The 26,845-nt window shown below is 50.0% G+C and overlaps 1 protein-coding gene across 1 annotated transcript in view; it reads left to right on the top strand.

Moving 5' to 3' along the window:
• Lrp1 (LDL receptor related protein 1) overlaps positions 1 to 26,845 on the top strand; it is a 79,655-nt gene that overhangs the window by 14,109 nt on the left and 38,701 nt on the right. The window contains exons 5-20 of the mRNA XM_005335662.4: positions 1,291 to 1,419; positions 1,538 to 1,801; positions 10,384 to 10,546; positions 10,656 to 10,878; positions 12,187 to 12,376; positions 12,851 to 12,994; positions 14,103 to 14,339; positions 15,540 to 15,720; positions 16,728 to 16,950; positions 17,941 to 18,142; positions 18,411 to 18,536; positions 21,730 to 21,870; positions 22,003 to 22,128; positions 22,571 to 22,687; positions 23,105 to 23,185; positions 24,783 to 24,950. Coding sequence (XP_005335719.1) covers positions 1,291 to 1,419; positions 1,538 to 1,801; positions 10,384 to 10,546; positions 10,656 to 10,878; positions 12,187 to 12,376; positions 12,851 to 12,994; positions 14,103 to 14,339; positions 15,540 to 15,720; positions 16,728 to 16,950; positions 17,941 to 18,142; positions 18,411 to 18,536; positions 21,730 to 21,870; positions 22,003 to 22,128; positions 22,571 to 22,687; positions 23,105 to 23,185; positions 24,783 to 24,950 — 2,715 coding nt within the window. The remainder of the gene's footprint in view (positions 1 to 1,290; positions 1,420 to 1,537; positions 1,802 to 10,383; positions 10,547 to 10,655; positions 10,879 to 12,186; positions 12,377 to 12,850; positions 12,995 to 14,102; positions 14,340 to 15,539; positions 15,721 to 16,727; positions 16,951 to 17,940; positions 18,143 to 18,410; positions 18,537 to 21,729; positions 21,871 to 22,002; positions 22,129 to 22,570; positions 22,688 to 23,104; positions 23,186 to 24,782; positions 24,951 to 26,845) is intronic.

The raw sequence follows: 26,845 nt of genomic DNA, 5'->3' as shown, positions 1-26,845 counted from the left end.
TATTCTAGGATCTTTTTTTTTAATTTTTAATATTTATTTTTTAGTTCTCGGCAGACACAACATCTTTGTTGGTATGTGGTGCTGAGGATCGAACCCGGGCCGCACGCATGCCAGGCCAGCGCGCTACTGCTTGAGCCACATCCCCAGCCCCATATTCTAGGATCTTTACAATGTTTTTCACCAAGTGTGTTCCAGCAATTTTTTTCAATGTTAATAAGTAGAAATCTACCTCGTTTTTTAAAAACCACTGTGACGTATAACTATTACCACAGTTTACTTGGCCTTCTCCCTATTGATGAGTAAGATGTTCCCATTTTTCCCCTGTTACAAACAATGCAAACTTTTCTGTTTTAAATTTGCCTCCCTCAGTCTTTGTTGATGCCACCTTCTCAGCGAAGCCATCCCTGATCGTCACGTTGGGAACAGTGCTGCCCAAACACAGTTAAAGTGTGCCCTCTGTGTTCTCTGTCTTCTCTCTTGTTTAATTTGTGTGTGTGTGTGTGTGTGTGTGTGTGTGTGTGTGTGTGATATTGGGGATTGAACCCAGGGTCTTGCACATGCTAGGCAAGGGCTCTGCCAATGAACTACACCCCCAGCCCCTCTCTGCTTGATTTTTTTCAACAACATTGGTCATTTTCCACTGCACTAGCATTGCATCATGTACTTTTTCTTTGTTTCCCTTATTATTATAACAGTATTCCATTTATTAGCAGAATAAAAGTTTCATGAAGTCAATGATGTGGATCTATTTTAAAATTCACTGGTATTAGTACATGCCTGTAATCCAGCTGTTCTGGAGACAGGAGGATTGGAAGTTCAAGGCCAACCTGGGCAACTTAGTGAGACCCTGTCTCAAAATAAAATAAAAAAGCAGGTGAGGATGTAGCTTAGAGGCACAGCATTTGTCTAGCATTTGTAAGGCCCTTGGTTCAATTCCCAATATTGCAAACAAAATAAAAATGTCGAATTCACTGATGTATTTCCTCTCCCTGGCACATAGTATATACTCAAGAAACCTTTTCTGAATGAATGGCTGGCTGATATAGATAGATAGATAGATAGATAGATAGATAGATAGATAGATAGATAGATAGATAGTTTCTCTAGAGTAGATTCCAAGAGTGTACTTTCTGGATGAAAAGGTTTCGACATTTCATACTGTAATCGATTCTGCCAAACTTTCTTTCAGAGTAGCTGTAAGAACGGATACACTGGTGGTGTCCGAGAGCCCCCGCGTTCCTTCCCTCATTACAGTGGAAATGACCATGTTCTTCTCTTTTTCCTTGGTAGACTTTGATGAGTGTTCAGTATATGGCACCTGCAGCCAGCTCTGTACCAACACAGATGGCTCATTCACGTGCGGCTGTGTTGAAGGATACCTGCTACAGCCAGACAACCGCTCCTGCAAGGCCAAGAATGGTGGGTGAAGTTACTGTGGCCACTGTGCCAAGCACCCTCAATGCAGTTCCCTGATGAGTAGTGGCCTAAGAAGTCCAAGGGTTCTAACTTCACTGACCCTTCTCTACCCCACCTCCAGAGCCAGTAGACAGGCCCCCTGTGTTGCTGATCGCCAACTCCCAGAATATCCTGGCTACATACCTGAGTGGGGCTCAAGTGTCTACCATCACACCAACCAGCACGCGGCAGACCACAGCCATGGACTTCAGCTATGCCAATGAGACCGTATGCTGGGTGCACGTTGGGGACAGTGCTGCCCAAACACAGTTAAAGTGTGCCCGCATGCCGGGCCTGAAGGGCTTCGTTGATGAGCACACTATCAACATCTCCCTCAGTCTGCACCGTGAGTCAGCCACTCCCAGCTTGGAGGGCAGGAGAGGGCCTGGGAGGACCAGGAACATGGGCAGGGTAGAGGGTGTAGACAGTATGACCCCTGTCCGGGGCAGAAGCCTAATCAAAAAGCCCCTGACTGAGGCTGAGGCAGGGGGCTAGGCACAGTGGTGCCTGTTTGGGACAGGGGCAGAGCCATGGCAAGGCCTCATCTCCTCTCTCTAAGCTGTCTCTAGATGACTCTCACATTTCTGGCCCAGGACTGAGGGAGGTCTCTTAGGAGAAGGGAGGGCAGAGGGGATAGTGAATAGTCAATCTCCAGAGACCAGGGACTGTCCCTTCTCTGAGAGAAGAGTGTTGATTAGACCGCAAAGGGGCTTTCCCATGCAGTAGGAGCCTGAGGGAGCCCTGTTAAGCTGTGAATGAGGGGCGGAGCCAGGGTCTGGCTGGGTCATCTTCCATGGGCCATTCTTTCCCTTGGTGTCATGACCAGAAAGACTTTCTGCTCTGGGGTGGGCGCTGAGATCCTAAGGCTATTTCTATTGCAGTCAGTGATTATGCTGGGAGGAGCTATTCCCTTTAGGTTCCCTGGGCAATACTCTGTAGTCTCAGAGATGAAGAAGGGCTCAAGCAGGGTTGGGTAGATCCAGTTCCTGGAGGAGTCCCTCTCCTCTCAGATGCGGTTACACAAACAAACAAAAACAGCTTTGGAGTCAACATGTGGTATCATCACGTTTCTACAAAATGCCCCACAGGGGTGAGGAGAAGAATCTGGCTATGGCTGATCTGCTCCCACCTCCCAGGGTAAACTGATCTGTGACCTTGAGTCAATCAGAATTCCCTCTCTGACTTGGTTACTTAATCTGCATCATGGGTTTGAACTTTTCTGTCCAGATCAGATAAACGAAAGTAAAAAGTCTTCCATGAGGTTTAGAATTGTGAGCCTTGGGCCTTTCTTCTAGAAGATGTTCTGTTTTTTCAGTGTTAGGGATGGAACCCAGGGCCTCCTGCATGCTAAGCACATGCTCTATTACTGAGCTACATCTTTAGCCTCTCTAGAAGATCTTTAAGTTCCTTGATTCAGTTCCTATAATGACCCCCAAAGAAAACAAAGATCCTAGGAGGTTACAAGGGATTCACTCTGGCAGAGTGACCCACTTGGGGGTTATGGAGAGCAGAGGAGCCCTTCACTCTCTGTGGCCTCATCATAGGATTCACACCACTGCCTGTGACTCTTCCAGAGCATTCCAGATGGTGTCTTTAGGCTGTTGGCATCAAAGGCTCATCTTTAATCAGACATGGGTCCGTGGGGTGATGGGCTGAAGGCTACCAAGCTCTTGAGGGGTGAGAAACTCAAGAAACCCTATGGTCATTAGAGTTCCATTAGGGTGGGATTGAGGCAAAACCCCTGGAGACAGCTACCTACCTCCTGCCCTCACCTACCACCCTACTCAATAAGCATGGTTGAGCAAATAGGTCCAGCAGTCTCCTCTCCAGCCCTGCCTCAGTGACACACATTGGGCCTATGAGTAGGTGGCTATGAGGTGCCCTGTTGGGAACCTTCTCAATTCTGCTTTGGCCTGGTCCTTCATCCTGACTTCCTCCCCAAGAGATATAGAAAATAACCTTTGGAAGACTTTCCCTCTGAAAACAGATTCCCTTGCCTTCCAGTCTGCTAGATTCATGGGCACCCCTCTGGGGCAGAGTCCCCGAGTCTGGAAGAGACCAAATTTGGGGGGTAAACGAGGGGTGAATGAGTGGGTTCCCCTTGCCTTCACTTCTGTCCCTCCTTGCCCTGCCCCCATCCCACACCCCTGACGCCAGAATGTCTGGCTGTCACCCTGAGGATGGTTGTTTTGCTCTCATCCCACAAACTAATTATGGGCCCTGAGCTGAAGATGTCGGAAGTGTCTTTCCCTAGCACCCTCCCCCATGCGCAGCTCATCCCCCTCCCCAGGAGGAGGCCTGCCCTGGGGTATGGGGTGGCTGGGCCAAGTACTCACCTGCTGTAGTGGGCTGTTGGCCTGTAATTAGCTCCCCTGGAGGATGAAGGAAAAGGCTACTGCTTTCTCCTACTTTCCCTGCCCTCCCTGCAATCACCCCATTCTTTGCTGTGACTGTGACCTCTGTGGACCTTCTTCAGCCCCACGCAGGAGGTGGGCCCCTGGAGGCAAGAGTCTGACAATTGAGAGGTGTTGGAGCCAGTGAAGCCAGCCTGCTATTGTGGGGAGAAGCGGGAGTCTGCCCCAGAGAAAACTCTGGAAACAGAAATAGATTAGAAAAAAGGAAGGAGGCCAGGAAGTGAGCCTGGTTCACAGGAGTCCTGGGGTGCAGGAGCCAGATCTGCTCTGAGTCCTGAGAGCCCTCAGGAGGCCTCTCGGGGACCCTGCAGAGTACGTGCCCTTGCTTCCCTCCACTGAGGCCTGGAACGCTGAGGCATGAGGGGACCTATGTGGTTCTAAATCTATGACTAGAGACCTTGAGTGGTCAGAGCTAGAAGAGAAGACCCTTAGCAAGCACCAGAGGCTAGCCCCTTAGTTTTTTCTTTTTTCTTTCTTTCTTTTTTTCCTTTTGGTGCCGGGGATTGAATCCAGGGGCACTTAATCACTGAGCCACATAACCAGATATTTTTATATTTTATTTTTGAAACAGAGTTGCTAAGTTGCTTAGGGCCTCACTAAGTTGTTGAGGCTGGCCTTGAACTTGAGATCCTCCTGTCTCAGCCTCCTGGGAGGCTCAGCAATTTAGTAAGGCTCTAAGCAATTTAGCGAGACCCTGTCTCAAAAACAAAATATAAAAATAGCTGGTAATGTGGCTCAGAGGTTAAGCTGCTGGGATTTTAGGTGTGCACCACCATGCCTGGCTATCCCCTTAGTTTTCAATTTTTGCTTCTCCCAAAGAGGCTGCGCCTTAATTTTAGGTGGTACATGGACCACCTAAAATATATATTATATAAGATACATAATATTTTATAATATTATTAGGAAATTTCTATAACTAGCATACCTATAGCATCGATTGTTTAGGATTCAGCAAAATCAGAAAAGAAAGTTGATTTGAAGATATAGTAAATATTCATGCAAACCATATATACACATGGCAAGTATTTTGGAAGTGATATACAAAAGGCTGAAGTTCTGGAAACTAAGGCCCAGAGGGGTCAACAGACTTGGTAGTTCCAAGCCAGGACCCGGCTTGCCGACACTAACCATACACCCACTCACGGGGAGTTCTGCAAGGCTGGCCCTAGCCAGGGCTATCAATCGAGTCTGCTGGCTCCTCTCCTCCCTAGCTCTGCCTTTCCTTAGCTGAGCTCCTCTGGTCTGTCCTACCTTCAGCCCTGGGGAAGTTTCCACTATAGGAAAAGTAAGGTAGGGGGGCCCTGGGCAGACAGTGGTATGGCAAGGGAGGATCTGAGGTTATAGGGGGCTGGAAGAGAATGGGGTCTGCTGAAATCACTCAGCAGGGTTGGACTATGTAAGAGAGGATGGTCTGGAGGGTCTTGGAGGTTCCTGGGCTTTCCCTCCCTGCACCATATTGCATGGAGAAGAAGGAGGTGAGCGTGGAGGCCCAGAAAAGGCCCCTAAGCTGCAGGCAGCAAGGTTGCGAAATGGGTCCCTAAGTCCAGCTGGCCAACTTCACTTTTCTCTTTTCTCTCCCTCCCTCTTTTTTTTTTTTTTTGGTGCGTGTTTTTTAAAATCACAACAGGAAATGGGGTAGTGATTTGTCTAGAGGGAGGCAAAGAAGGGGCAAACAGCAGCTTCTCTGAGTGGTATGAACTGGAAGGGGCGCTGCCTCTTCACTGCTAAAGGCACCCGAGGCCTCTCTCATGCCCACAAAGCACTTGCAGATTTTATGTGAAAGATACCCCTACTTCTATGGCCTTTCTGACCCATGGGGTGTCAGAATACAGGGGAGGAGATGTCTAGCCACCCTACTTTTTGGCCCTGGGCCCCCTGCATCCTGAGGCTTGGCTTTCCCTTCCTCCGTTCCCCTTCCTAGTTTCCTAATCATCTAACAGCCTTTTCTTGCTCCTCCTCTTCCAGCCAAGGTCGGGCCCTGTGTCTCCAGGCCCAGATCCAGCCCTGTCCTCTCCTCCCCCGCTGTCTCCTTGAAGTTGCCTCTCCACCCAGCCTGCCCCCAGAACCCTCCTCCCTGTTTTCAAGCCAAAGGAAGTAACTTAACCAAGACAGACATGTTTTAGAGTCCGGCAAGGATTTCTCAATAGTGCAAAGACCCTAAGACGGTGGAGTAGAATCCTGGCATCTCATCCTTGGGATCCAGGATGAAATGCCTCTTGAGGACCCTAGCCAGTCCAGGGGAAGGGAGCAGGGTATAAACTCCAGGCTGGAAGTATGAGAAGGTTCAGGAAGGCTACCCAGGGCAAAGGGTGGCAATGTGGCTAAGGTGTTCGTTGGAACAAGGAAGAGCTGAAGCCAGGGCCCAGCAGCAACAGCAATGAAAGTCCATGTCATCTAGCAAAGTTTCCACCAGGCCTGTCCCACAGTCTCCTCCTCAACCTTTGAAGTCCCCAGATTCTCAATCCTCCCAACCCTCTAGGTGAGATCCCTGAGTAGATTAGAGACCATTCTCTCCCAGTGTCCTGGGGCAGCCCAAGGTCACAGAAGGAAGCAGAAGGGGAGGGGAAAAGTCATATCTCAGCTTTAGAACAGCAAAGTGAGGACTCTGTATTCAGTAAACATTTGTTAAGTGAATCAATATATGTGTGTCCAGTGCTGGGGACAGAGATGAAAGGCAGTGTCCTGCCCTCCCATTAGCTTAGTCAGGTGAATAGGCTGTGATGAAAGATGCCCCTGCGGCCAGTGGAGTCTGTAACAGGGAAAGCTGCTTCCAGTGGGGTAGGCCTCCTCTGGGAGCCTGAGCTAGTGTAGAAGAACAATGACTCTTGGTCCCCAGCTGCCTTCCCAGAAGGCCTGCCTTTACCAGGAGGCCTTAGGGCACTGGCTAGAAGCACAGACTTAGAAGAAAAGGTGGGACAAGATGGGGTTGGTGTGAGGGAGCGTGGTGGCCTGAACTGCAACTCCTGTGTGTGGAGTGCTTATTACGTGCCAGGCCCTGATTAAGTGCCATTAATGTACCATCCCATTTTACAGATATGGAAACTGAGACAGAGACATTGATTAACTGGCCCACAGTCCCACAGTTCCACAGTTGAAGGTGACAGAACCAGAATTCAGACCAAGATAGCCAGTGTCCACAACCTGGTTGGACCCAGCATTGGAAGGGGCGGGGGTCCTGGAATCAGGGCTAGAATTCAGTGTGGTCCCTTGGGGTGTGACTAACATGGAAAGTGGATTCTCCCTCCCCATCCTGGACCTTGTGCCATACCCTACAAACTTTGGCTGTATTGGGGGACGTTTTTCTCAAGGCATAAAGACCACGTGCTTCCCCCAGATTTCCTTATTTTAGAGAAAATAACTGGAGGCTTATTAACTGGTAGGTCCTTCTTGGGAATCTGGTCAGGGCCTGTGTTTCTGGGAAAATAGCCACTATTTGGGAAATACTTCTTGAACAATGTGGGTGCCGGAGAAGTTGATAACAACTGGAATTGTGGGGGTGCAGCCTGCCCGGCATTGAGCTAGGGGTTGCAGGGAGGGCTTAGCACTTGCAACACACATCCCAGGTCTACTCTGGGGCCTGGAACTAAAGTCCTTGGCAACATCATAGACTCCTATGTTCTCCTCTCTGATTCACATTTTTCTCTCCTATTCCCTAGTCTCCTTTTTTTTTTTTTTTTAATGTTGGAATCCCCAACTTCTCTGCCACCAGACCACCACCAAACTCCTCCCTCAAGGGTCCTTCCCTCCCCTTGGATTTATTTGAGATTCTCCTGTCTGAAGGACTGGGGCCTTTGGTCAGGGCTTCCCCTGAGGGTAGTTCTCTTCTAAGTTTGTGGAGCCAGAATGCTTAGGGCCTCTAGGCCAGAGCCCAGGGCTCCATCTGGCTCCCAAGCCATCCAACAGTTAGGGAGTTGCCCCAAGTAATCTATGGGGGAGCTCTGGAGGGAAAGTATCCCCTCCTAACTTGACCCTATCTTTCTGTGTTGGCTTTGGCATGGTGGCTGTGTGTGTGTGTGTGTGTGTGTGTGTGTGTGTGTGTGTATGTATTGGGGCAGGCAAAGGAATCTGAACTTTAGGAAAGAGGAAAATAATGTGGTGGAGGGGGTTGGATAACAAAGGATTTTTGCTTACAACTAATAGTCTCCAGCTGCAAAAATACCAAAGGGGAGGCCAGGCAGGCCAGGGACTCTGGTTCTTGCCAACTCCTCACCGGCCTGCTGAGTGGGGCCCTTGCCTGGCCTTTGGGGAGGTAGAAGGGGAGAACAGCCAAGGGTAAATATCTGAGAGTAGGGACCTTCTCTCCTCCTTCCTTCCTGGAAGTGGGAAGGAATCCAGGCCAGGAGGGAGGCTTTCAGGTCAGCCACATCCTGAGGCTTGGGAGGATGACTGTGGACATGGGGGCACCCAGGGATGGGGGCACCAGATCTCTGCAGGTTTCTTCCTTCTCTTGCCAAGGAATGGTGAATGGGCGGGGGGTGGGAGGAGGGGGGTTGCAGGGGCAGGGTGTTGCCAGCCCTAGGGCTGGGCAGTGACTCAGGGAAGCCTCAGGAAGTTGGAGAGGACATATGTGCCAGCTGGTGCTGGGAAAACAGCTTGACTGATGAAGTGTGCACACAGGCCAGCAGTCCCAGACCCCTGCCGTGCCCACCAAAGAAAGGGCACACAGCCCTGTTTGACTTTGTGCTGCCTTGCTGGCTGCCTGGGGCTGTAGGCAGGTCCCCCACTTTGGGCCTTCAGTTTCCTTTGGAGGTGGCCCAGGGCATTCCTTTTAATCTGGTTTCTCTGTGGTAACAGTGTACAGGGCAGTTTGGTAGCCTGGACCTTCTTTCTCCTTGGTCTGGGCCTTCCCAGGCTAGGCTGCCCTGTCTCCCCAGGGTGAGATGGTACTGAGGGGCCTGCAAGAAAGAGTGGCTCGGTTTGGGGATGTGTCAGCACTTAGGGGGGGTAATACCTCATCCCTGTGACCTCTTTCTCCAGTCATCGTGGGGTGGAGTTTACCAGAGGGGACCTGAAGAGGAAACTGGTTTGATGAAGGCCTCCAATTGGCTCTTTCCCTTCCTCCCCACCCCAGCTTCAGTCCTATGACTGTGAGTCAGTGACCCCGCCAGCCAAGTTCCTTGGGAGCCATGTTCCTGTTCCCTTTGTTCCACCTCCTGCCACCCCCCTTACGCTCCTCACCCCCCACCTCCCCACACCCCTGCCAACTGTTAGGAAACAGCCCCTGAATCCCTGTGGAGAGGAGGGGGGATTAGGGAAGAGTTGAGCAGAGCTGAAGTTATTATACCTGTAGCTGTGGGGACACAGAATAAGACCTACTTAGGGTTGAGTGTGGGGAAAATTTCAATTAAAGGCAGATAGGCCAAAGATTTCTTTACCTGTTAGGGCAATTGGTGAAAGTAGTGTTTACGGTAGGAATTTCCCAGTTTGCAACAGGCATTACTTCTGTTGGTGGTAGTTGGAAGGAACAGTGGGAAGATAGAAGGCCACTAGTGGGTCCTAGGAGGAGGGGTCCAAAGGAGGCCAGCAGTCCCAGGCTTCCTACCTCCTAAAGTTTCTCTATCCTTGCTCACTCCTCCTTTCTTTGTCCCTTCTGGGCCTCTTCCAAACCCTCCAGAACTGTAGCTCCGAATGAGTGGCAGCACCTGGTGTCCGTCTTCTCCCCCAACTCTCACCCTCCTGAAGCCCCCTCTCTTTCTGAACCATTCCCCAGTTTACCTTTGGTGTCCTTTCTTGACCCCCCCCCCATAGACTCTCTCCTTCAGGCTTGTATTTTTTCGCCCATTCCTTCTGATCTTCTTTAGGAAGTTGAGCAATAGGAACATGGAAGAAACAGGGTTGTGGGGTAAGTAGAGGAAATTTGGCCATGTTACTCGTTCCCAACCTTGTACCACCATGAACTTTCCCTTTTCGATGAGAGTGGATCCCATATTTTGAAATATTTTTCTCCCAAGCTGGGTTTATTCATGTGTATCCTGCTTTTCCATTTTAAAAATTTATGCAACACGGGTAGCTTCTGGTCAGTTCTTCTGGTTAGCATAAGATAGGTAGACTTACCTTATGAAGTGAAGCCAAATGTCTAGCCAAAAGCAAAGATGTGATGTTTTCACTAGCCTGGATGCTCTTATCTCAAGTAAAAGCAGATTTGAAAAAAAGAAAACATTGGAATGAGCTAGTGAACCCGTCCTACCGTTAGATACCCCAGGAAAATAGTTCCTGTTCAAGGATGTGCTAGAGCTGTAGAAGAGTGTTAGTTGACCTCAGCCAGTTTTTACCCAATACCCCTGCTTACAGCAAAACTGAGCCCAACCTGGAGAGTGGGGGCATGTCCAGGCTACTCAGAGTCCAGATGTGTACAAAGATGGCTTAGGAACAAGACCAAGTGTGATGCTGCTGATGGTCCCCATAGGAGCTGAGAGAGAGGAGATGCTATTGGGTACCCTGGGCTCTGCACCAGTCAAGAGGGGCTGCCTGTGGGAGGATCTGCTTTCATAGCTATTTCATTCACACTCTCCAGACGTGGAACAGATGGCCATCGACTGGCTGACGGGCAACTTCTACTTTGTGGATGACATCGATGATAGGATCTTTGTCTGCAACCGAAACGGGGACACGTGTGTTACTTTGCTAGACCTGGAACTCTACAACCCCAAAGGCATCGCTCTGGATCCTGCTATGGGGTGAGAGTGGCAGGCGGGGATTCTGGCCCTGGAAGTGGGGAGGCAGACACTACAGTAAGAAAGAGGGCGTCCAGTGTCCAGGCCCCATTTAATGTGCATCTCCCTACAGGAAGGTGTTCTTCACTGACTACGGGCAGATCCCCAAGGTGGAGCGCTGTGACATGGATGGGCAGAACCGCACCAAGCTGGTCGATAGCAAGATTGTGTTTCCTCATGGTATCACACTGGACTTGGTCAACCGCCTTGTCTACTGGGCTGATGCCTATCTGGACTACATTGAAGTGGTGGACTACGAGGGCAAGGGCCGGCAGACCATCATCCAGGGTATCCTGGTGAGGGAGCTTTTGTCTGAGCATACTGTGAGGGAACCATTAACCAGGGCCTTCTGGTAAGGGGGAAGCCTTTGCTGGGGAACTGATCTCTAGACCTCCAGGTAAATGGGAGACAGTATGGGAACATGGTTGTCCCCAAGTCCTTCGGAGGAGTTAGGTGGGCAGGAGCACTTCAGACACAGGAAAGGATATGGCTTCCACTGATGGGAATAGTCATTTTAGAGACACCTTTTATTTCCTTTTTCACATATGCGCTACAAAATTGCCCATGGGAGATGAGCAAGCAGGTAGGTTATTCCCCTTTTGGTCAATACAGGGGGAAAAAAAAAAGGCAGGGTTCAAAGATGCTTATTGACTTGCCTGAGGTCATACAACTGAGCAATAGTATTGAACTCAGTCAGGAAGGCTTGCTATTCAGAGTTGACATTTCCTTTGTGGGATAGTTAGGGTGAACAGCCATACCAGTTTGCCTGGAACTGTCCTGGTTTTAGTCATGAAATTCCCAGAAACCAGAAAACACTAGTCTTGAGCAAATTGGGACAGTTGGCCACCCTGGGTAAGCAATGTGGGCAGTGGGAGTTGTTATAGGGCTTGCTTGGGGCAGGTATATCTTCTTAGTCCTCCCAAATTTGGGGACTAGAGTCAGGCTAAGAGTGTTCTCTGGAGACAAGAGTTTAGGGTCCATCTCTAACTCTGCCTAAAATCATTAAATCATCTACTGCTCACCTAATTCTGTGAGGGACATGGTTCTTGCCGTCCAGGGATTTGGGTGAAGTAGGTGGGACAAGTCAGTAATCACACACCACGCCCTTGATAGCATAGAGTCAACAGAGAGTGTAGAAGGAGAGAACATCTCTTGTTAGAAGGTTTCAGAAGGATGTGAAGAATGAGTGGGATCTTGGTAAACATTAAATCTCCAGAACAGGATAGAGCAACTGGAAAAGACAATAATAAAGTGTGGAATTAGAAACCTGTAGGTGGTTCAGTGCAATGGCACACACCCATTCTCTCAGCTACTTAAGCAACTGAGGCAGAGAATCACAAGGCCAAGGCCAGCCTGGATAACTTAGACCCTGTCTCAAGATACAATTTTTAAAAAGGGCCTGGAATATAGCTCAGTGGAGAGTACTTGTCTAGCATGTGCAAAGCCCTGGTTCAATCCCCAGCACTGCAGATATAGAACAAAACAAAACTGTAGGGTAAATTTGGGAAAGCGGACAATGGAGTTTGGGTGAGAGCTATGGAGCTCTCCAGCAGAGGAGGAGTACCTTCTAAACTCCTGTTGACCACTCTCATCTGCCATCTCAGATTGAGCACCTGTATGGCCTGACTGTATTTGAGAATTATTTGTACGCCACCAACTCAGACAATGCCAACACCCAGCAGAAGACAAGTGTGATCCGTGTAAACCGCTTTAACAGCACTGAGTACCAGGTTGTCACCCGTGTGGACAAGGGTGGTGCTCTCCACATCTACCACCAGCGGCGTCAGCCCCGAGGTGAGCAGGCTCCAATGGCCCCTCCAAAGTTGGCTTCACCCTGAAAGGGTTCTGGGCTCAGGCTCACAGCCTCTCTCTGGACCCTCCCAGGGGGACCCTGTATTCTTTCATATCATGAGTGCCTCTCCTAGTCATTCACCCCAGGCTTCCTACCCTGGCCCCTTCCTACCCTCCGGAGACCTTTTCTCTTATTCTGCTCCTCCCAGTTCCCTTACTGGGCTAGAGCAGGAACACCTGGCCCTGGGCAAAATTGGGACTATCCCCTGACTACTGGAACCCCCACCTGAGAGAAGCCTGAAGGTTAAGTTGTGGCAGGGCAAAGGTATCCCCATTCTGTGGCTTCCAAATCCTAAAATGGAACAACAGCCGCCAAGAACCACAGCAGCAGGAAGTGTTTCAGACTTCAGAAAGATTTCTAAGGGTCTGGACTCAGGGTCTCTAAGGGATCCTGACCGCTCTTCCCCCTGCCCCCAGTGCGGAGCCACGCCTGCGAGAACGACCAGTATGGGAAGCCTGGTGGCTGCTCTGACATCTGCCTGCTGGCCAACAGCCACAAGGCACGGACCTGCCGCTGCCGCTCCGGCTTCAGCCTGGGCAGTGATGGGAAGTCCTGCAAAAGTGAGTGACAGGGAAAGGCGATGCATCTGCTGGGGGTGGAAGGGTGTCCTCAGATGTACCCCTCACAGCCTGCTGCTTCTCTTTGAGATGCAAAGAAGTGAAGGCAGAGATGGTACTTGAACAGGGCTTTTCCTACTGGCCCACTTGGGCTCCATAGAAGTCTATAAACTGCAATCATTCATTCACTCACAAGTATCTGGTGAGCACTGGCCATGTGTTTGGTGCTGTTCTGGAAATGAGGATTCAACAAGGTAGATGCCATCCCTGCCTTATGGAACTTATAGTGTAGTCAGAGAGACAAATAAATATGGCTTTAAATAATAATAGATATATGAAGAAAATAAAACAGATAATACCATTAGTGATGACAGGGAGAGATTTCTTGAAGATGTGGTATTTGAGCCAAGTTCTCTGTAAAGTAAGAAAGCCAACCATGTTGAGAAGAGCATTTCCAGCAGAGAAAATCGACATGCAAAGGCCCTGAGGCCAGTGTGAGCTTGGTGTGCTAGAGGAACAGCACAGAGACCAGCAGGGCTGAGTGGTATGAGTTAAAGGAGATAGGGAAGGAGAGGCTGGATTTTATTCTAACTGAGATGAAAAGCTTGTGGTGACTGTGGAGAAAAGAAATGACGTGATTGGATTCACATTGTGTTAAAAAAAAAAATCACACTTCTGGTAGATGGAGGATGGGCAGTAGGGAAGTAGCCAGGAGGCTATTTCCGTGGTGTAGGCCAGAAGTAATGTGGTTTAGACTAGGATGGTAGCAGAGGAAGTTGTGAAAAGCCATCAATTTTGAAGGTACTCCTTTTAGGCCACTAATTTCACTAACAATTAGTGGGTACTTAACTGAAATCATGCTGTCCTTCCTCCACTTCCCACCTGAGCACACGAGTCAAAATCTCAGGGTGCAGTGACCCTGGACCCAGAGTCAAACTTGTTAGTGTGTGTTCTGTTCTTCTGACATAGAACCCCACTTTTCCCACGTCTCACGACCCTGCACAGCTGAGGCAGTGCATCCTTCCAACTGAGAAGAGTGTGTGTGTGTGTGTGTGTGTGTGTGTGTGTGTGTGTGTGTGTGTGACTTCATGCCTATTTGTGCCTTCTCTAGAGCCGGAGCATGAGCTGTTCCTGGTGTACGGCAAGGGCCGGCCAGGCATCATCCGGGGCATGGACATGGGGGCCAAGGTCCCGGACGAGCACATGATCCCCATTGAGAACCTCATGAACCCCCGGGCCCTGGATTTCCATGCAGAGACGGGCTTTATCTACTTTGCTGACACCACCAGCTACCTCATTGGCCGCCAGAAGATTGATGGCACTGAGCGGGAGACCATCCTGAAGGATGGTAAGAGCCTCCACAGTTGGAGGCGTGGGTAGGACTCGTGAAGGACATGGCACCCGGCGGGAGAAATCTGGGGCCTAGGCATCTCTTTCTTCGTGCCCTGTCAGCATAGTGAGTCCCCTGCTGAGCGGTTGGCTGGGCTGGTTGGCATGGAGATAAGGGGATAGACAGGTTGACCCCTGTGTGACCCACTTCTTGGCTGAGTCAAAAAGAGGCAGGAGGATGGATGGGTTAGGCAGCGTGGGCCGTCTTCGCCAGCCCTTGGGAAAACTCAGGGTCTCTCTGCCATTGGCTCAGAGCCCTGGTGCTGCACACAGCACACAGCCGGGAGAGGCCTGAGGCCCTGAATCAGAGCCAGGCTTGCTAAATCAGAGCAGGGCACACCCACATGTGTGCACACACAAGGTCTATGCAGCTAGATCTCACGGACACCAAAAACTGTACCCTTACATGTCACTAGAAAATTGTGCTTTGTGAGTTGCATCTAGTTTTTTTCCCTCTGAGCTGCTTGGGCAGGTCCACCATTCACTGTCTCCTGAACACCATGCACACGGAGGCTGCTGTGTTCTATGGGTACCATGCCAAACCTGCACTTGAGCCCCACTTGGGCTCCGTAACCAGTCAATCTGGCTGAGGCCAGTTACCACCCTTTGCCCTTCTCCCCACTCACTCTCCAGTACAGCTCAGAGAACCTCCATTGTCAGCAATCATAAGACTTTGGGGAAATCAAAAGTAACTCCTCATCAAGAAAAGATTGGGGTTCCCTATATCGGGGGAGGTGCTATTTAAAGGACATTTGAGATGAAACCTTTGGCTAAGTGAAAAATTACTTCCTGATTTATTCATTTTGTTAATTCAGGAGTTTTAGGCTTAGAATCTGGCATCACACTTGTGCCCCAAACCATGTCACATTGTCTCAGCTGTCCACATAAGCACAGGCCCCAAACTGCCCACATGTGAGAGCCCACGTCAGCCACATAGTTTCCCAGCCACCAGGTGCAGTTTTGAGTGATTCTGCATAACGCAGATGGGGCCACAAAGTGATCTTCTTTGTTCCTCCCTCCGGCCTCCCAGAGCACCAGGTGCTTCCCACCTCCCTGACTGGCTCTAGTTGCTCCCAGCTCCTGTGTCCTGCAGAGTCAGAGGCAGACACTTTGGAGCTTCTTTTGTGGCTTCCCCTCATGGCTTCCTCAACCCCCACAGGCATCCACAATGTGGAAGGTGTGGCTGTAGACTGGATGGGGGACAATCTGTACTGGACAGATGATGGGCCCAAGAAGACCATCAGTGTGGCAAGGTTGGAGAAAGCTGCTCAGACCCGCAAGACCTTAATCGAGGGCAAGATGACACACCCCAGGGCCATTGTGGTGGATCCACTTAATGGGTGAGTCCTCCCAGTCTTGGGGTGGGAGGAGCCGGGAGTATGTGGGTCTCAGAGAAATGGGGAAGGAGATGGGGAGGGAAGCCAGGGAGGGCAGCTGAGGTAGGCCACTTAAGCAAGAAGAGAGGTTGAAAGAGGAGCAGATGTCCCTGTCTTCAGGGCATTGGAAGTGATGCTTTCAATACATAAGTAGAAATTTGATCCTGTCCTCTACCAGTTCCCCTTACCCTTTGAATGGGCTCAGAGCCCTCTGCCGGTTCCCCTTTCCCTTTGAATCAGACCCAGGCTCCTTATCCGGCCCGCATGGCCCTGCCCTACAGGGCCCTATAGGTTTGCTGACACTTGTCTGACCTCATCTGCACCTCGTTTCCTACACTCAGGAGTTCTGTCCCTGCTGCCTGCTGTCTTTTCCTCAAACAGACACCCCAGCAGCTCCTGCCTCAGGGCTTTTGCTCTTGGACTTCCTCTGCCTGGAACGCCCAGATTCTTGCAGATCTGATTCCTTCTCCATGTCAGGTCTCAGCTCAAACGCTACCTCCTCGGAGAAGCCTTCCCCTGCTAGGATCCCCCCAGCTGCTGTTCAGCCACTCTCCATCCCATCACTGTTCCATTTCCTTCCTGCTTTTATCATTCTCTGACGAGAACTTCTTCTTTTGGTTCTTTTGTGTGTTGTGCTAGGGGTTAAACCCAGGGCCTCACGCATGCTAAGCAAGCACTCTACCATGACATGACTTTCTTGATTGACTTGTTTCTCATGGGAGTGGGGACCTTGGCTGACTTGGTCTCTGCTGCATCTCCGAGTGCCTGAACTATGCCCACTTTCAGTAGCCACTCAGCAAATGTTGGTTGAATAAAAGAGATGTGAATGAATGCAATGTGTGGTCCAAGAATGAACAGGGCAGAAGACCCCTAGAAGCGGCTCTGGACACCACTCACGAATCAGGATTGTAGAAGAGAGGCTGCTGATGGCATAAGTGGCCCATGTGGTGCTGACCAGTTGCTGCCCACAGGTGGATGTACTGGACGGACTGGGAGGAGGACCCCAAGGACAGTCGGCGAGGGCGACTGGAGAGGGCGTGGATGGACGGCTCACACCGAGATATCTTTGTCACTTCCAAGACAGTGCTTTGGCCCAATGGGCTAAGCCTGGACATCCCAGCTGGGCGCCTCTACTGGGTGGATGCCTTCTATGACCGCATTGAGACCATACTGCTCAATGGCACAGACCGGAAGGTGGGCAGGCATGTGTGCATTACTAGACCACATTTATACATGCATGAGGCTGTGTGTGAATATATGGGTATTTATGTGAGCAGGCCTGTGTGCTTCATGTATGTTTACCTGTGTCTGTAGTTGTGTATATCTGTGTGTGTATGTTTCCTGTATTGTGTTGTCCAAGGATTACTTGTGGTAGTGTATGTTTGCGTTCGTCCATCAGACACATACACAGCATGTTTCAGTGTGTCGGCACTAAAGTATGAGACCCTGAGAGATGGCATGTATGTATACTTGTTCATTTGGGTGGTTGTGCTCCGTGAGTCATGTGTGTGCCTAGGTGTGTGGACCAAACTCTTAGTACATAAGGCCCTTCATGATATGGCCAGTGACTACTTCTGTGGCCTCCTTTCCCCCCACTGTTCCCCATATTGCAACTTTCTTTTAACAAGTGATGCTAGACAGCTTGTAATTCTTAGCACACATGGCAGTGCCTCTGCCCCAGAGCTGTGGCTTATGCAGCTTTTTCTGTCTGAGAATCCACCCCAGCTCCTCTTCCCACTGGATTTCTCATGTGTGCCCTCCATGAGACCGTGGTTGCTCAAGCACAAGAACTTGTATTTTTCTTCTCTGAATGCCTACCACAGTTTGGCCCTTAATATATCATGATAAATGTTTATTGAATGGAGAAATGAATTCTGGCTCTCTGCTCAGTAGTGTATGTGGGGTAGGGGGATTTAAATGAATATAAATGACCCCAAGAGAAGACAGTATGGACAACCTCGTCATCTTCATCCTTTCTACGTTACCTGTGGGGTCAGGTTCTGGCATCTCACTGTGTGCAAAGCTATCACCCATATTAGCCAGAGCACCCAGGCTAATGGGCAAAACAAGGGCAAGGCCCCGAACATAAACAAATGAATGTATGTAACATTTATCTCCCCGGGCCTCCCTCAAGCATACCCCCTTGTCTCCCCAACTCCTCAGAAACATCCCCTCCATTTCTAGATTGTGTATGAGGGTCCTGAGCTGAACCATGCATTTGGCCTGTGTCACCATGGCAACTACCTCTTTTGGACTGAATACCGGAGTGGCAGTGTCTACCGCTTAGAACGGGGCACAGGAGGCACACCCCCGACTGTCACTCTTCTGCGCAGCGAGCGTCCCCCTATCTTTGAGATCCGCATGTATGATGCCCAGCAGCAACAAGGTACCCACTTTGGCTGGGGCTGGGGGCAGGGTGGTACCTAGATGGTGGAGTGGATATTGAGACGTCTCCCAACCCAGTTTGACTCTCTGTTCCTGTTTCTCTCCTTGCCCCATGTCAACATGCCCTTTGTTCTTTTGATATTTCTTTCCTCTTCTGTCTCCTCATTTTATGTGCCTCCTTGCCCATTCCCTCCCCTCCCCTCCTAACCTTTCCTGATCCTGCTGCACCCATCCCTGTTCTGTCCTTCCCTGTGATTCCTCCCCAACAGTGGGTACCAACAAATGCCGGGTGAACAACGGCGGCTGCAGCAGCCTGTGCCTGGCCACCCCTGGGAGCCGCCAGTGTGCTTGCGCTGAGGACCAAGTGTTGGACGCAGACGGCGTCACTTGCTTGGGTACAAGGGGCCTGGTGGGATGGATTGGGAAGCAGACCCCACCAGACGGATGTCACAGAGAGGGCAGGAGAGGCAGAAGGACCCTGTGGGGCCTATAGGAAGCCAGGCATGGGGGTGAGAGAAGGTTCTGGGGGCTGGGAGGGGATCAAGGGGCCTGAGGGATGGCGGGATGTGAAAGGTTATGAAGATCAAGAGAAACTGAGGGAGAAACAGGACAACTATGGAAGGAAGAAGATATTCTTAACTCCTTTTAACTTTAATTCCCCATTATCAAAGTAAAATAATAGTAGTTCAAAATATGGGAAATTAGAGAGCAAAAAAGCCCAAAGCTCACCATCAAATACCCACCATATTGTTAGCATGGTGGTAAATTACACACCATCCTTTTTAGATGGGTTATACTGTTTTTTGCTTTGTTTTGTTTTTAAATGTCATTATATGTTTATACTTTTATTTATTTATTTATATGCAGTGCTGAGAATCAAACCCAGTACCTCACACATGCTAAGCAAGTGTTCTACCTCTGAGCTACAACCCTAGCCCTACACTCTTGTTTTTTACACAGCTATCATCATAGCTATATATGAAATATCTTCTACTCCCAACCCCTGCCTTCCCCCTTTTTTTTCTGAGACAGGGTCTCACTGAGTTGCTGAGGCTGGCCAGGAACTTGAGATCCCCCTGCCTCAGGCTCCTGAGACTCTGGGATTATAAGCATGCACTACTGTGCCTGGCCTCTTCAGCATTTTTGACTCATGTGTAATAGTATTTTCTGTGTTATTATTGTGTTATTTAATTTATTTTTTTATTGCAGTGTTGGGGATCAAACCCACCTGCTAGGCAAGTGTTTTACCACTGAACAACATCCCTGGCCCTTATTGCATTGTTTATATATCCCTGTTGTTAAAAATAAAAGGGGAGGGGCTGGGGTCCTGCTCAGTGGTAGACCACTTGCCTCGCCTGTGTGGGGCATTGGGTTCGATCCTCAGCACCACATAAATAAATAAAGTAAAACTATTGTATCCATATACAACTAAAAATTTTTAAAATAATTTTTTAAATAAATAAATGAATAAAAGGGGAGTTTGGGGATGTAGCTCAGTAGGTAAGGATTTGATACCTAGCACTACAAAAAAGGTTTTAAAAATAAAAGTGGGCCATGTTCATTGTAGCAAGAAATAAATATGAAGTATATAAAAATGTAAAGCAGAAAGTACAAATCACCCCAAATTCTACCACCCCTAGATAAGCACTGTTGCCATTTTGGGGAGCATCCTCCCAAACATTTCTCTCTGCATTACTTTTACATAAATGGAATTGTGCTGCACATGCTGTTCTGTGTCCTGCTTTTGTCACTTGGCAGTATGTCATGAACACATAAGCAGCATTTTTAATGGCTAAAATATATTTCATTTAGTAGTATTCCATATTTTGTTCAGCCATTTCTCTACTGTTGGATGTTTAGATTGTTTCCAGTTTTTTTTTTTTTGTTGTTATAATAATAACAGCCGGCATTTATTGAGCACATACTCTGTGCAGAGCACTATTATGAGTCTTTCTCATGCAGTAACTTAGTCCTTAAAACATCCTTGTGGGGAATGTGTTTTTATTATTTCCACTTTACAGATAAAGAAACGAAGGCACAAAGTTAGAGCAGCATTCAAACATAAGTCTGACTCAGAGCCCATTTCTTTCTTTCTTTCTTTTTTTTTTTTTTTTGTACTGGAGATCAAACCCAGGAGTGCTCAACCACCAAGCCTACATCCCCAGCCTTTTTAAAAATATTTTTATTTAGAGACAGGGTCTTGCTGAGTTGCTTAGGGCCTCATTTAGTTGCTGGAGCTGGTTTTGAACTCACAATCCTCCTGCCTTAGCCTCCTGGGATTATAGGTGTGCGTGCATCACCATGCCCGGCAGAGCCCATTTCTTTTCTTTTATTTTTTTAAAATATTTATTTCTTAGTTGTACACAATACCTTTATTTTGTTTATTTATTTTTATGTGGTGCTGAGGATCGAAACCAGAGCCTCGCACATGCTAGGCGAGCACTCTACCGCTGAGCCACAACTCCAGCCCCAAGAACCCATTTCTTAATTCCCACTCTGCCATTACTCTCATCTTGTCTTCCCATATTCTGGATGATTTCCGTACAGCAGACTCCCAGGAGTGAAAAGGGTTAGTGGAATTTAGTGTTCAGCTAAGATGAAGAGAGAGTATCAGCAGAGGAGGGTGAGGCACGGAGGGGACAGGGTAATGAAGGTCATCTTGGTGGACATTGAGTTCACCAGCAACCTGGGAACCCTGTACAAATAGAGGTTGGCATAGTCTAATAATATGAAAGTCAACACTGATTTTTTAGAAAAGAGAGAGAAAGAATACACAGGAAGCACTAGTGAGATGCAAGGAGGACACACACCTACCTCCAGGCTACTGGTTCATGGCATAAGGAGAGAAAATAGCCACCCATAGGACCCAGGGAAAATTTCATAGGTTGGAGATGGGTAGATTGGGTCAGAAATGGAAAGTACACAGATGTAGGGCCTGGGAGACAGGGGCTGACACTGTGCTCCTGGATTTTTGCACTTACCAATGTGAATGTAGACAAAGGACACAGTGATTTCACTGTTAAGAAGGCTAAAACAGATGGTGATGTGTAACAACTGTGTTGGAGACAGGAAGGGTGGAGCCTGCAGAGTTCTGAGGCCTGTCTTCACTTCTGCTGGTGGGGTAGATACATCTGCAAAAAAAAAAAAAAGGTCCAGAGACCAGGACCCTGCCCTGGGAATCCCCGAGATGACTTCCAAGGGGAAAGGGCAAAGAGCAGGGGCAGAGAGGGCTGCTTGGTAGTGAGAAAAGTATGGGACTCTCTTGGAAGCTGTTTTATGCTTGGGCTGTGTCAAAGTACAAAAATTACTAAGTAAACATCAACAGTGTTTCTTGAGAAACAATTGTAGCTTCCATCCAGATAATTTGTTCATGAAGATTCATGTACTAGGGATAATTACTCAGGGGTGGAGTGGTTGCCTGGCATGCCCTGGGTTTGATCTCCAGCACCACTGATGATGATGATGATGATAATAATAATAATAGTTATTATTATTATATTATTTAATAAAACATAGTAAAACAAAAAAACATACAGGGGGCTTAACCTGGGTCTGACCTTCCCCCTCACATTCCTGTGGTGCCCACAGCGAACCCATCCTACGTGCCCCCACCCCAGTGCCAGCCAGGCGAGTTCGCCTGTGCCAACAGCCGCTGTGTCCAGGAGCGCTGGAAATGTGATGGAGACAATGACTGCCTGGACAACAGTGACGAGGCCCCGGCTCTCTGCCGTGAGTGTCCCCACCCCCTGAACCCCCCACCTGTTGGATAGCAGGCAGAAGGCTCTGGTAGCACCTGTCCCTGACTGGTCAGATAGAGAACTGGGGTCACACTCTCTCACCCCACACCTGTCCCCTCCCCAGATCAGCACACCTGCCCTTCAGACCGATTCAAGTGTGAGAACAACCGATGCATCCCCAACCGCTGGCTCTGTGACGGGGACAACGACTGTGGAAACAGTGAGGACGAGTCCAATGCCACTTGTTCAGGTATGGAATGGGGGTAGGGCAGGTGGGCAGCCAAGCCTGGGAAGACAGAGAAGCCTCGGGGAGAAATGAAAAAGCTCAGGACCTCGAGGGCAGAGGGGATGGAGCTTGGGAGAAGGCAAGTCTGCCCCTTCCCTGAAAGGCTGGCAGGGCTCTGCTGTCAGGAAACTGGGGGGCGGTGGAGCCCCAGATTGGAGAAGAACAGCAAGGCAGGGCGATCCTCTTTGTGAAGGACACAAGAGGCCTCTTGAGAGAGGAGACAAGAGACCATATAGATGGTCTCGTGAAACCATATAGATGGTTTCGAACTTCTCCAAGAGGAAGGGTTTTGAGCCCTGGGGAATAAGGGTCTCCAAAGGCAGAGAGTAAAGGCAAATAATCAGGGAAGAAAAGGACTAAGAGAAGGTCAGGGCTATAAGCACTCCTACCTCTCCCCGTCCCCCAGCTCGTACCTGCCCACCCAACCAGTTCTCCTGTGCCAGTGGACGCTGCATCCCCATCTCCTGGACCTGCGATCTGGATGATGACTGTGGGGACCGCTCTGATGAATCAGCCTCTTGTGGTGAGAGGGACAGTAGAAAGGCCAGGCTGGGCCTGGTGGTGAGCAGAAGAAGCCCATGAACCCATGCCCTGGGGTGGGGGCCTAGAGAGATCCTGCACCTTAGTACCTTGGTGGCCTTGAGCAAGTTACTTCATCTCCATGGCCTCCGTGGGTTTCATTTGTCAAATGGGGCCAATAACAGCACTGACATCACAGCACTGATGTGGGGGCTCAGGGTGCTCAAGCACACAAAGCACTTAGCCCAGGGCCTGTAACGGTGCCTGGTAAGAATGAAGGAGCAGTTTCCTGCTGAGCACCTGGCCTTCCTTCCCCATCCGAGTGGCCTACAGGCTGCTGGTTATGGGAGGGCCCCCTGTTTGGTGCATGAATGTTGTGTGATCTTGAGGGCCTTACTCGGCTATCCTTTCTCCCTGACAGCATATCCTACCTGTTTTCCTCTGACGCAGTTTACCTGTAACAATGGCAGATGTATCAACATCAACTGGCGATGTGACAATGGTAAGAGCTTGCCTCCAGTCACCCACCCCCATTCCTAGGAAAGTTAGAAGCCACATCCAGATCCTGGTTAGGGAGGAAAGAAGCTTTAGAATCAAGAGCTGGGGCTCCCTCCAGTACACAGAAGTCCTGCTGGGTTGGCTGAAAGCAAAAAGGAGCCAGAAATGCCATAGGAAACCAAGGCTGACGGAAGGGAGGCCCTACCCATCGTCTATTAGCACCGTTTCTGCCCCTAGCAGGGCCTGAGCTGCCCACCCTCTGACAGGGCTCAGGGGCCAGGTTGAGATGAGCAAGAAGGACAGAGCAATGAGAGCCTGACTCCCTTATTCCTATAACCCCCCATATTCTGGGGCCCTTGGTACAGACCCTAGGCTCTGGGCTCCAGGCCAGGAGCCCACTTGGCGGTCAGCCATGGACCAGGTGATGTCAGCCCCAAGTTGCAGGGGCCTCCACATGTGTAAATGTGTGCACAGGTGACTGTTGTGTGTGTGTCATCTTGGGATCTGTCGTGTCTGGTGTGGTGTCATGTTGTGACGTGCTGCCCCAGCGGCTCCAGCCCTGGCTCGCATGTGCAGATGGGTGGGTCGGCGCCATGTTGCCCTCCTCCTTGCTGGGTCTCGCTTGCCAATGGTTGCCCTGGCGGTTTCTGTGTTTCAGAGAAGGATTGTGGGGACGGCTCTGACGAAAAGACCTGTCCTGAGCCTGCCGGTCAGTGCATAGAAGCACATGCACCATCACCCCAGAGCCCCAACTGCTCCCCAGGATCCCCAGGCCCCCTGCCCCAGAGCTGTAGTCAGATATGAAGGAAAAGCAGCAGAGAGGAGAAAAGGGGGAAAAAAAAAACAGAAAGAAAACAGTGAATGAGGAGGAAGTGGAAAGGACAGAGGGGACCACTCAAAGGAGAGATGACAGAGAGATGGTGAGAGAAGGCCAGGATGTGGGGGAGGAGAGAGTTGGGGAAGCAAATTAACTGGAAAAGGAACAGGAACACGACCCAAGAGGGACAGCCAAACCCCAGCCTTCCCATGTGTCCTATGGATGTGGGGGAATTTCAGCAGCCTCTAGCCCAGGGCCCAGAAGACAGGGTGTTCATTCATGCAGGCTCAGACACCTTCTCCAGAACACCCCGACCTTCCCAGCTGCAGGCGGGCCCCTGAGAGCTAGCACCCAGTCATGGTGCCTGGGGTGCCCACGCTCAGACTGGGGCCTCATGAAACCCTCTTCAGCCCAGCAGAGAGGCCCTACCTACATTCTGCCTACCTCTGCCTCCCAAATCACAGAAACCCCTGCCCATCCCTCCAAAGCAAGCAGACTCTGTTCCCACACCCCACTGAAAAGGGAAAGCAATATCTCCTTTCCCACCCCAGCCTTTCTGAGACTGAGGAAGGGGCCCTCCTGGAGCCCACCCTGCCCCTGCCCCACGGGCCATGGTGCATGCTGCAGTCTATGCAGTTTCTGTGTCTTTTCTGTTTGTTATTTTCTCAGTGGGAGGTTGGGGGGTATCTGTGGGTGGGAATGAGGAGGTGGAGGGGGCCAAGCTGGGGTCACAGAGAAGGCTGCTCTGCTGACCTCCTTCTTGCCTCTCCCCTTCTCCCCCCAGACAATGACTGTGGGGACAACAGTGATGAGGCTGGCTGCAGCCACTCCTGCTCTAGTACCCAGTTCAAGTGTAACAGTGGCCGCTGCATCCCTGAGCACTGGACCTGTGACGGGGACAATGACTGCGGGGACTACAGCGATGAGACGCACGCCAACTGCACCAACCAGGGTGGGCACCTGGGGACCTGCAGGGTGGGGTGAGATCATGCCTACTGCATCAGCCCCTTGGCCCATCCATCCATCTGCCCACCTCACTGTGGGTTGGTCAGTGTCTGGAAACCCAAGATAGCTGAGACCTGGCTCTCTCTGTCCTTCAGGAAGTTCCAGTCCTGTGGGAGAGGGAGATTGCCAACAAATTATTGCCACACACTGCTAAGATCATGGGCTTCGAAGTTGGGTGGCCTTGGGTTTGAGCTCCAGTTCTGCAACTTATTATCTGAGTGGCCTTGGGCAAGCTACTTAATCTCCGTGGGCCTCTGAATTTCCTCTGCAAAGGGGGGTAATAATAGCACTGACATCACAGCGCTGATATGGGGCTTTAGTGAGATTGCGTAAAGAGCACTCAGCACAAAGCTGTGTTTGGTAAATAATAAACTGAAAAACAGGGTGCTAGTAGGTAGGGATGAGTGAGCACAAGGGAACCAGAGGGGAGAGGGGTTGGCTCAGTGAGGCTCAGATGCCCAGGCCTCCAGTGCTCCTGGGAGTGCGGGGGCTGTTTCCTGGAGCTGCACAGGCCCTCTTTAGGTAAATTGGTCTCTTAGTTCTGGCTGATTGTTGCCATGGAAGAATGCAGACCAGAGTTGCCCTAGCTTCAAGAAAATCAGAAATGATGATTTTTGTGTGAAATCCACCCAGATTTTTAACACTGGCATATTAGTTTCCTAGGGCGTCTGTCACAAAGACCACAAACTGAGTGACAACAGAAATACATTGTCTCACAGTTCAGATGGTTAGGGGTCCGAGATCAGACCGTCAACAGGGCTGCTCCTTCTGGGGCTAGAAGGGAGCACCTGGTCCAGGCCTGTCTCCTCGCTTCCACTGGTTTTCTGGTGCCTTTTGGCATTCCTTGACATGTAGATGCCTTACCCGCTTCTCTTTACATGGTGTCTTCCCTGTGTGTCTGCCTCTGGGTCCAGTTTTCTCTTTATATTAAAAAGGATACCGGTCATTAATTAAGCCCCACCCTAATGACCTCATTTTAAATTGATCATTGGCAAAAATACTGTTTCCAAATAAGGCACCATTCATAGGTATGATGGGCTAAATTCAGGCCATAACCATTGTTGGTTGATTTGAAAAGTTTTTAAAAGCACCACAGGCTAAAACCTTTCTACAGGCCTCATCTGGCCCATAGCCTGCCAGCCTACAAATTCTGCCTTAGGGAGTTAAGCCATGTTCCCACACAAGTAGGAGTACTGAGCAGCACTAAGCACCTGCTGTGAGCCCAGCCTGAGAGGGAGGGCCAGGAAGGTCACAGGAGGCTTGGGAAACAGTAATCGAGTCTCCAGGGCCACCTCGGAAAAGGCCTCAATGATGGGGACAGGTGTTAGTGCCTTGAGTTTCTAAAAAGGGGCCCCTGGAGGCTGGGTGGTATAGGGAAAGAACTCTCTGGCCCTTCCCAATGGCCAGACAAACCTGGACTATAAACCTAGGCTTCCTCTGCTGTGAAATGAGACGCAACTGGTGAGGCCTGGCTCATGGCATCTGGGGCGTCCCGACTGGTAGTGATGGTTAACTCTGGTTCTGACCTGGGATGGCCTGGGACCATTTGAAAGGATTTGGTGAGGGATTCGGCTCAGGGTAAATGGACAAGAGGGCAGGACTTCTAATGGGGGAGGGGAGTGCACTGGAGAAGCCAGTAGTTAAAGACTGAGGGGAACCTGAACACTTCCATAGGGTGATGGTGGGGTCAGGCAGACCAGTCAGGCTGCAGAGAAGTCTCCTGAGGCTGTCCCCAAAGTGGGCAGATTACAACAGCAGGGGAGAGTCAGGCAGAGTCTTGTCGGGTGGCACTGGGGACCTGTGGAAGGTGACGTGATGTGGGAGGCATTTTAGGAAGGCAAA

The sequence above is a fragment of the Ictidomys tridecemlineatus genome, chromosome 6, assembly GCF_052094955.1.
Source record: "Ictidomys tridecemlineatus isolate mIctTri1 chromosome 6, mIctTri1.hap1, whole genome shotgun sequence".
Lineage (NCBI taxonomy): Eukaryota > Metazoa > Chordata > Mammalia > Rodentia > Sciuridae > Ictidomys > Ictidomys tridecemlineatus.
Note: the sequence above shows the minus strand (reverse complement) of the source record. Positions and strands in the feature narration are given on the sequence as shown.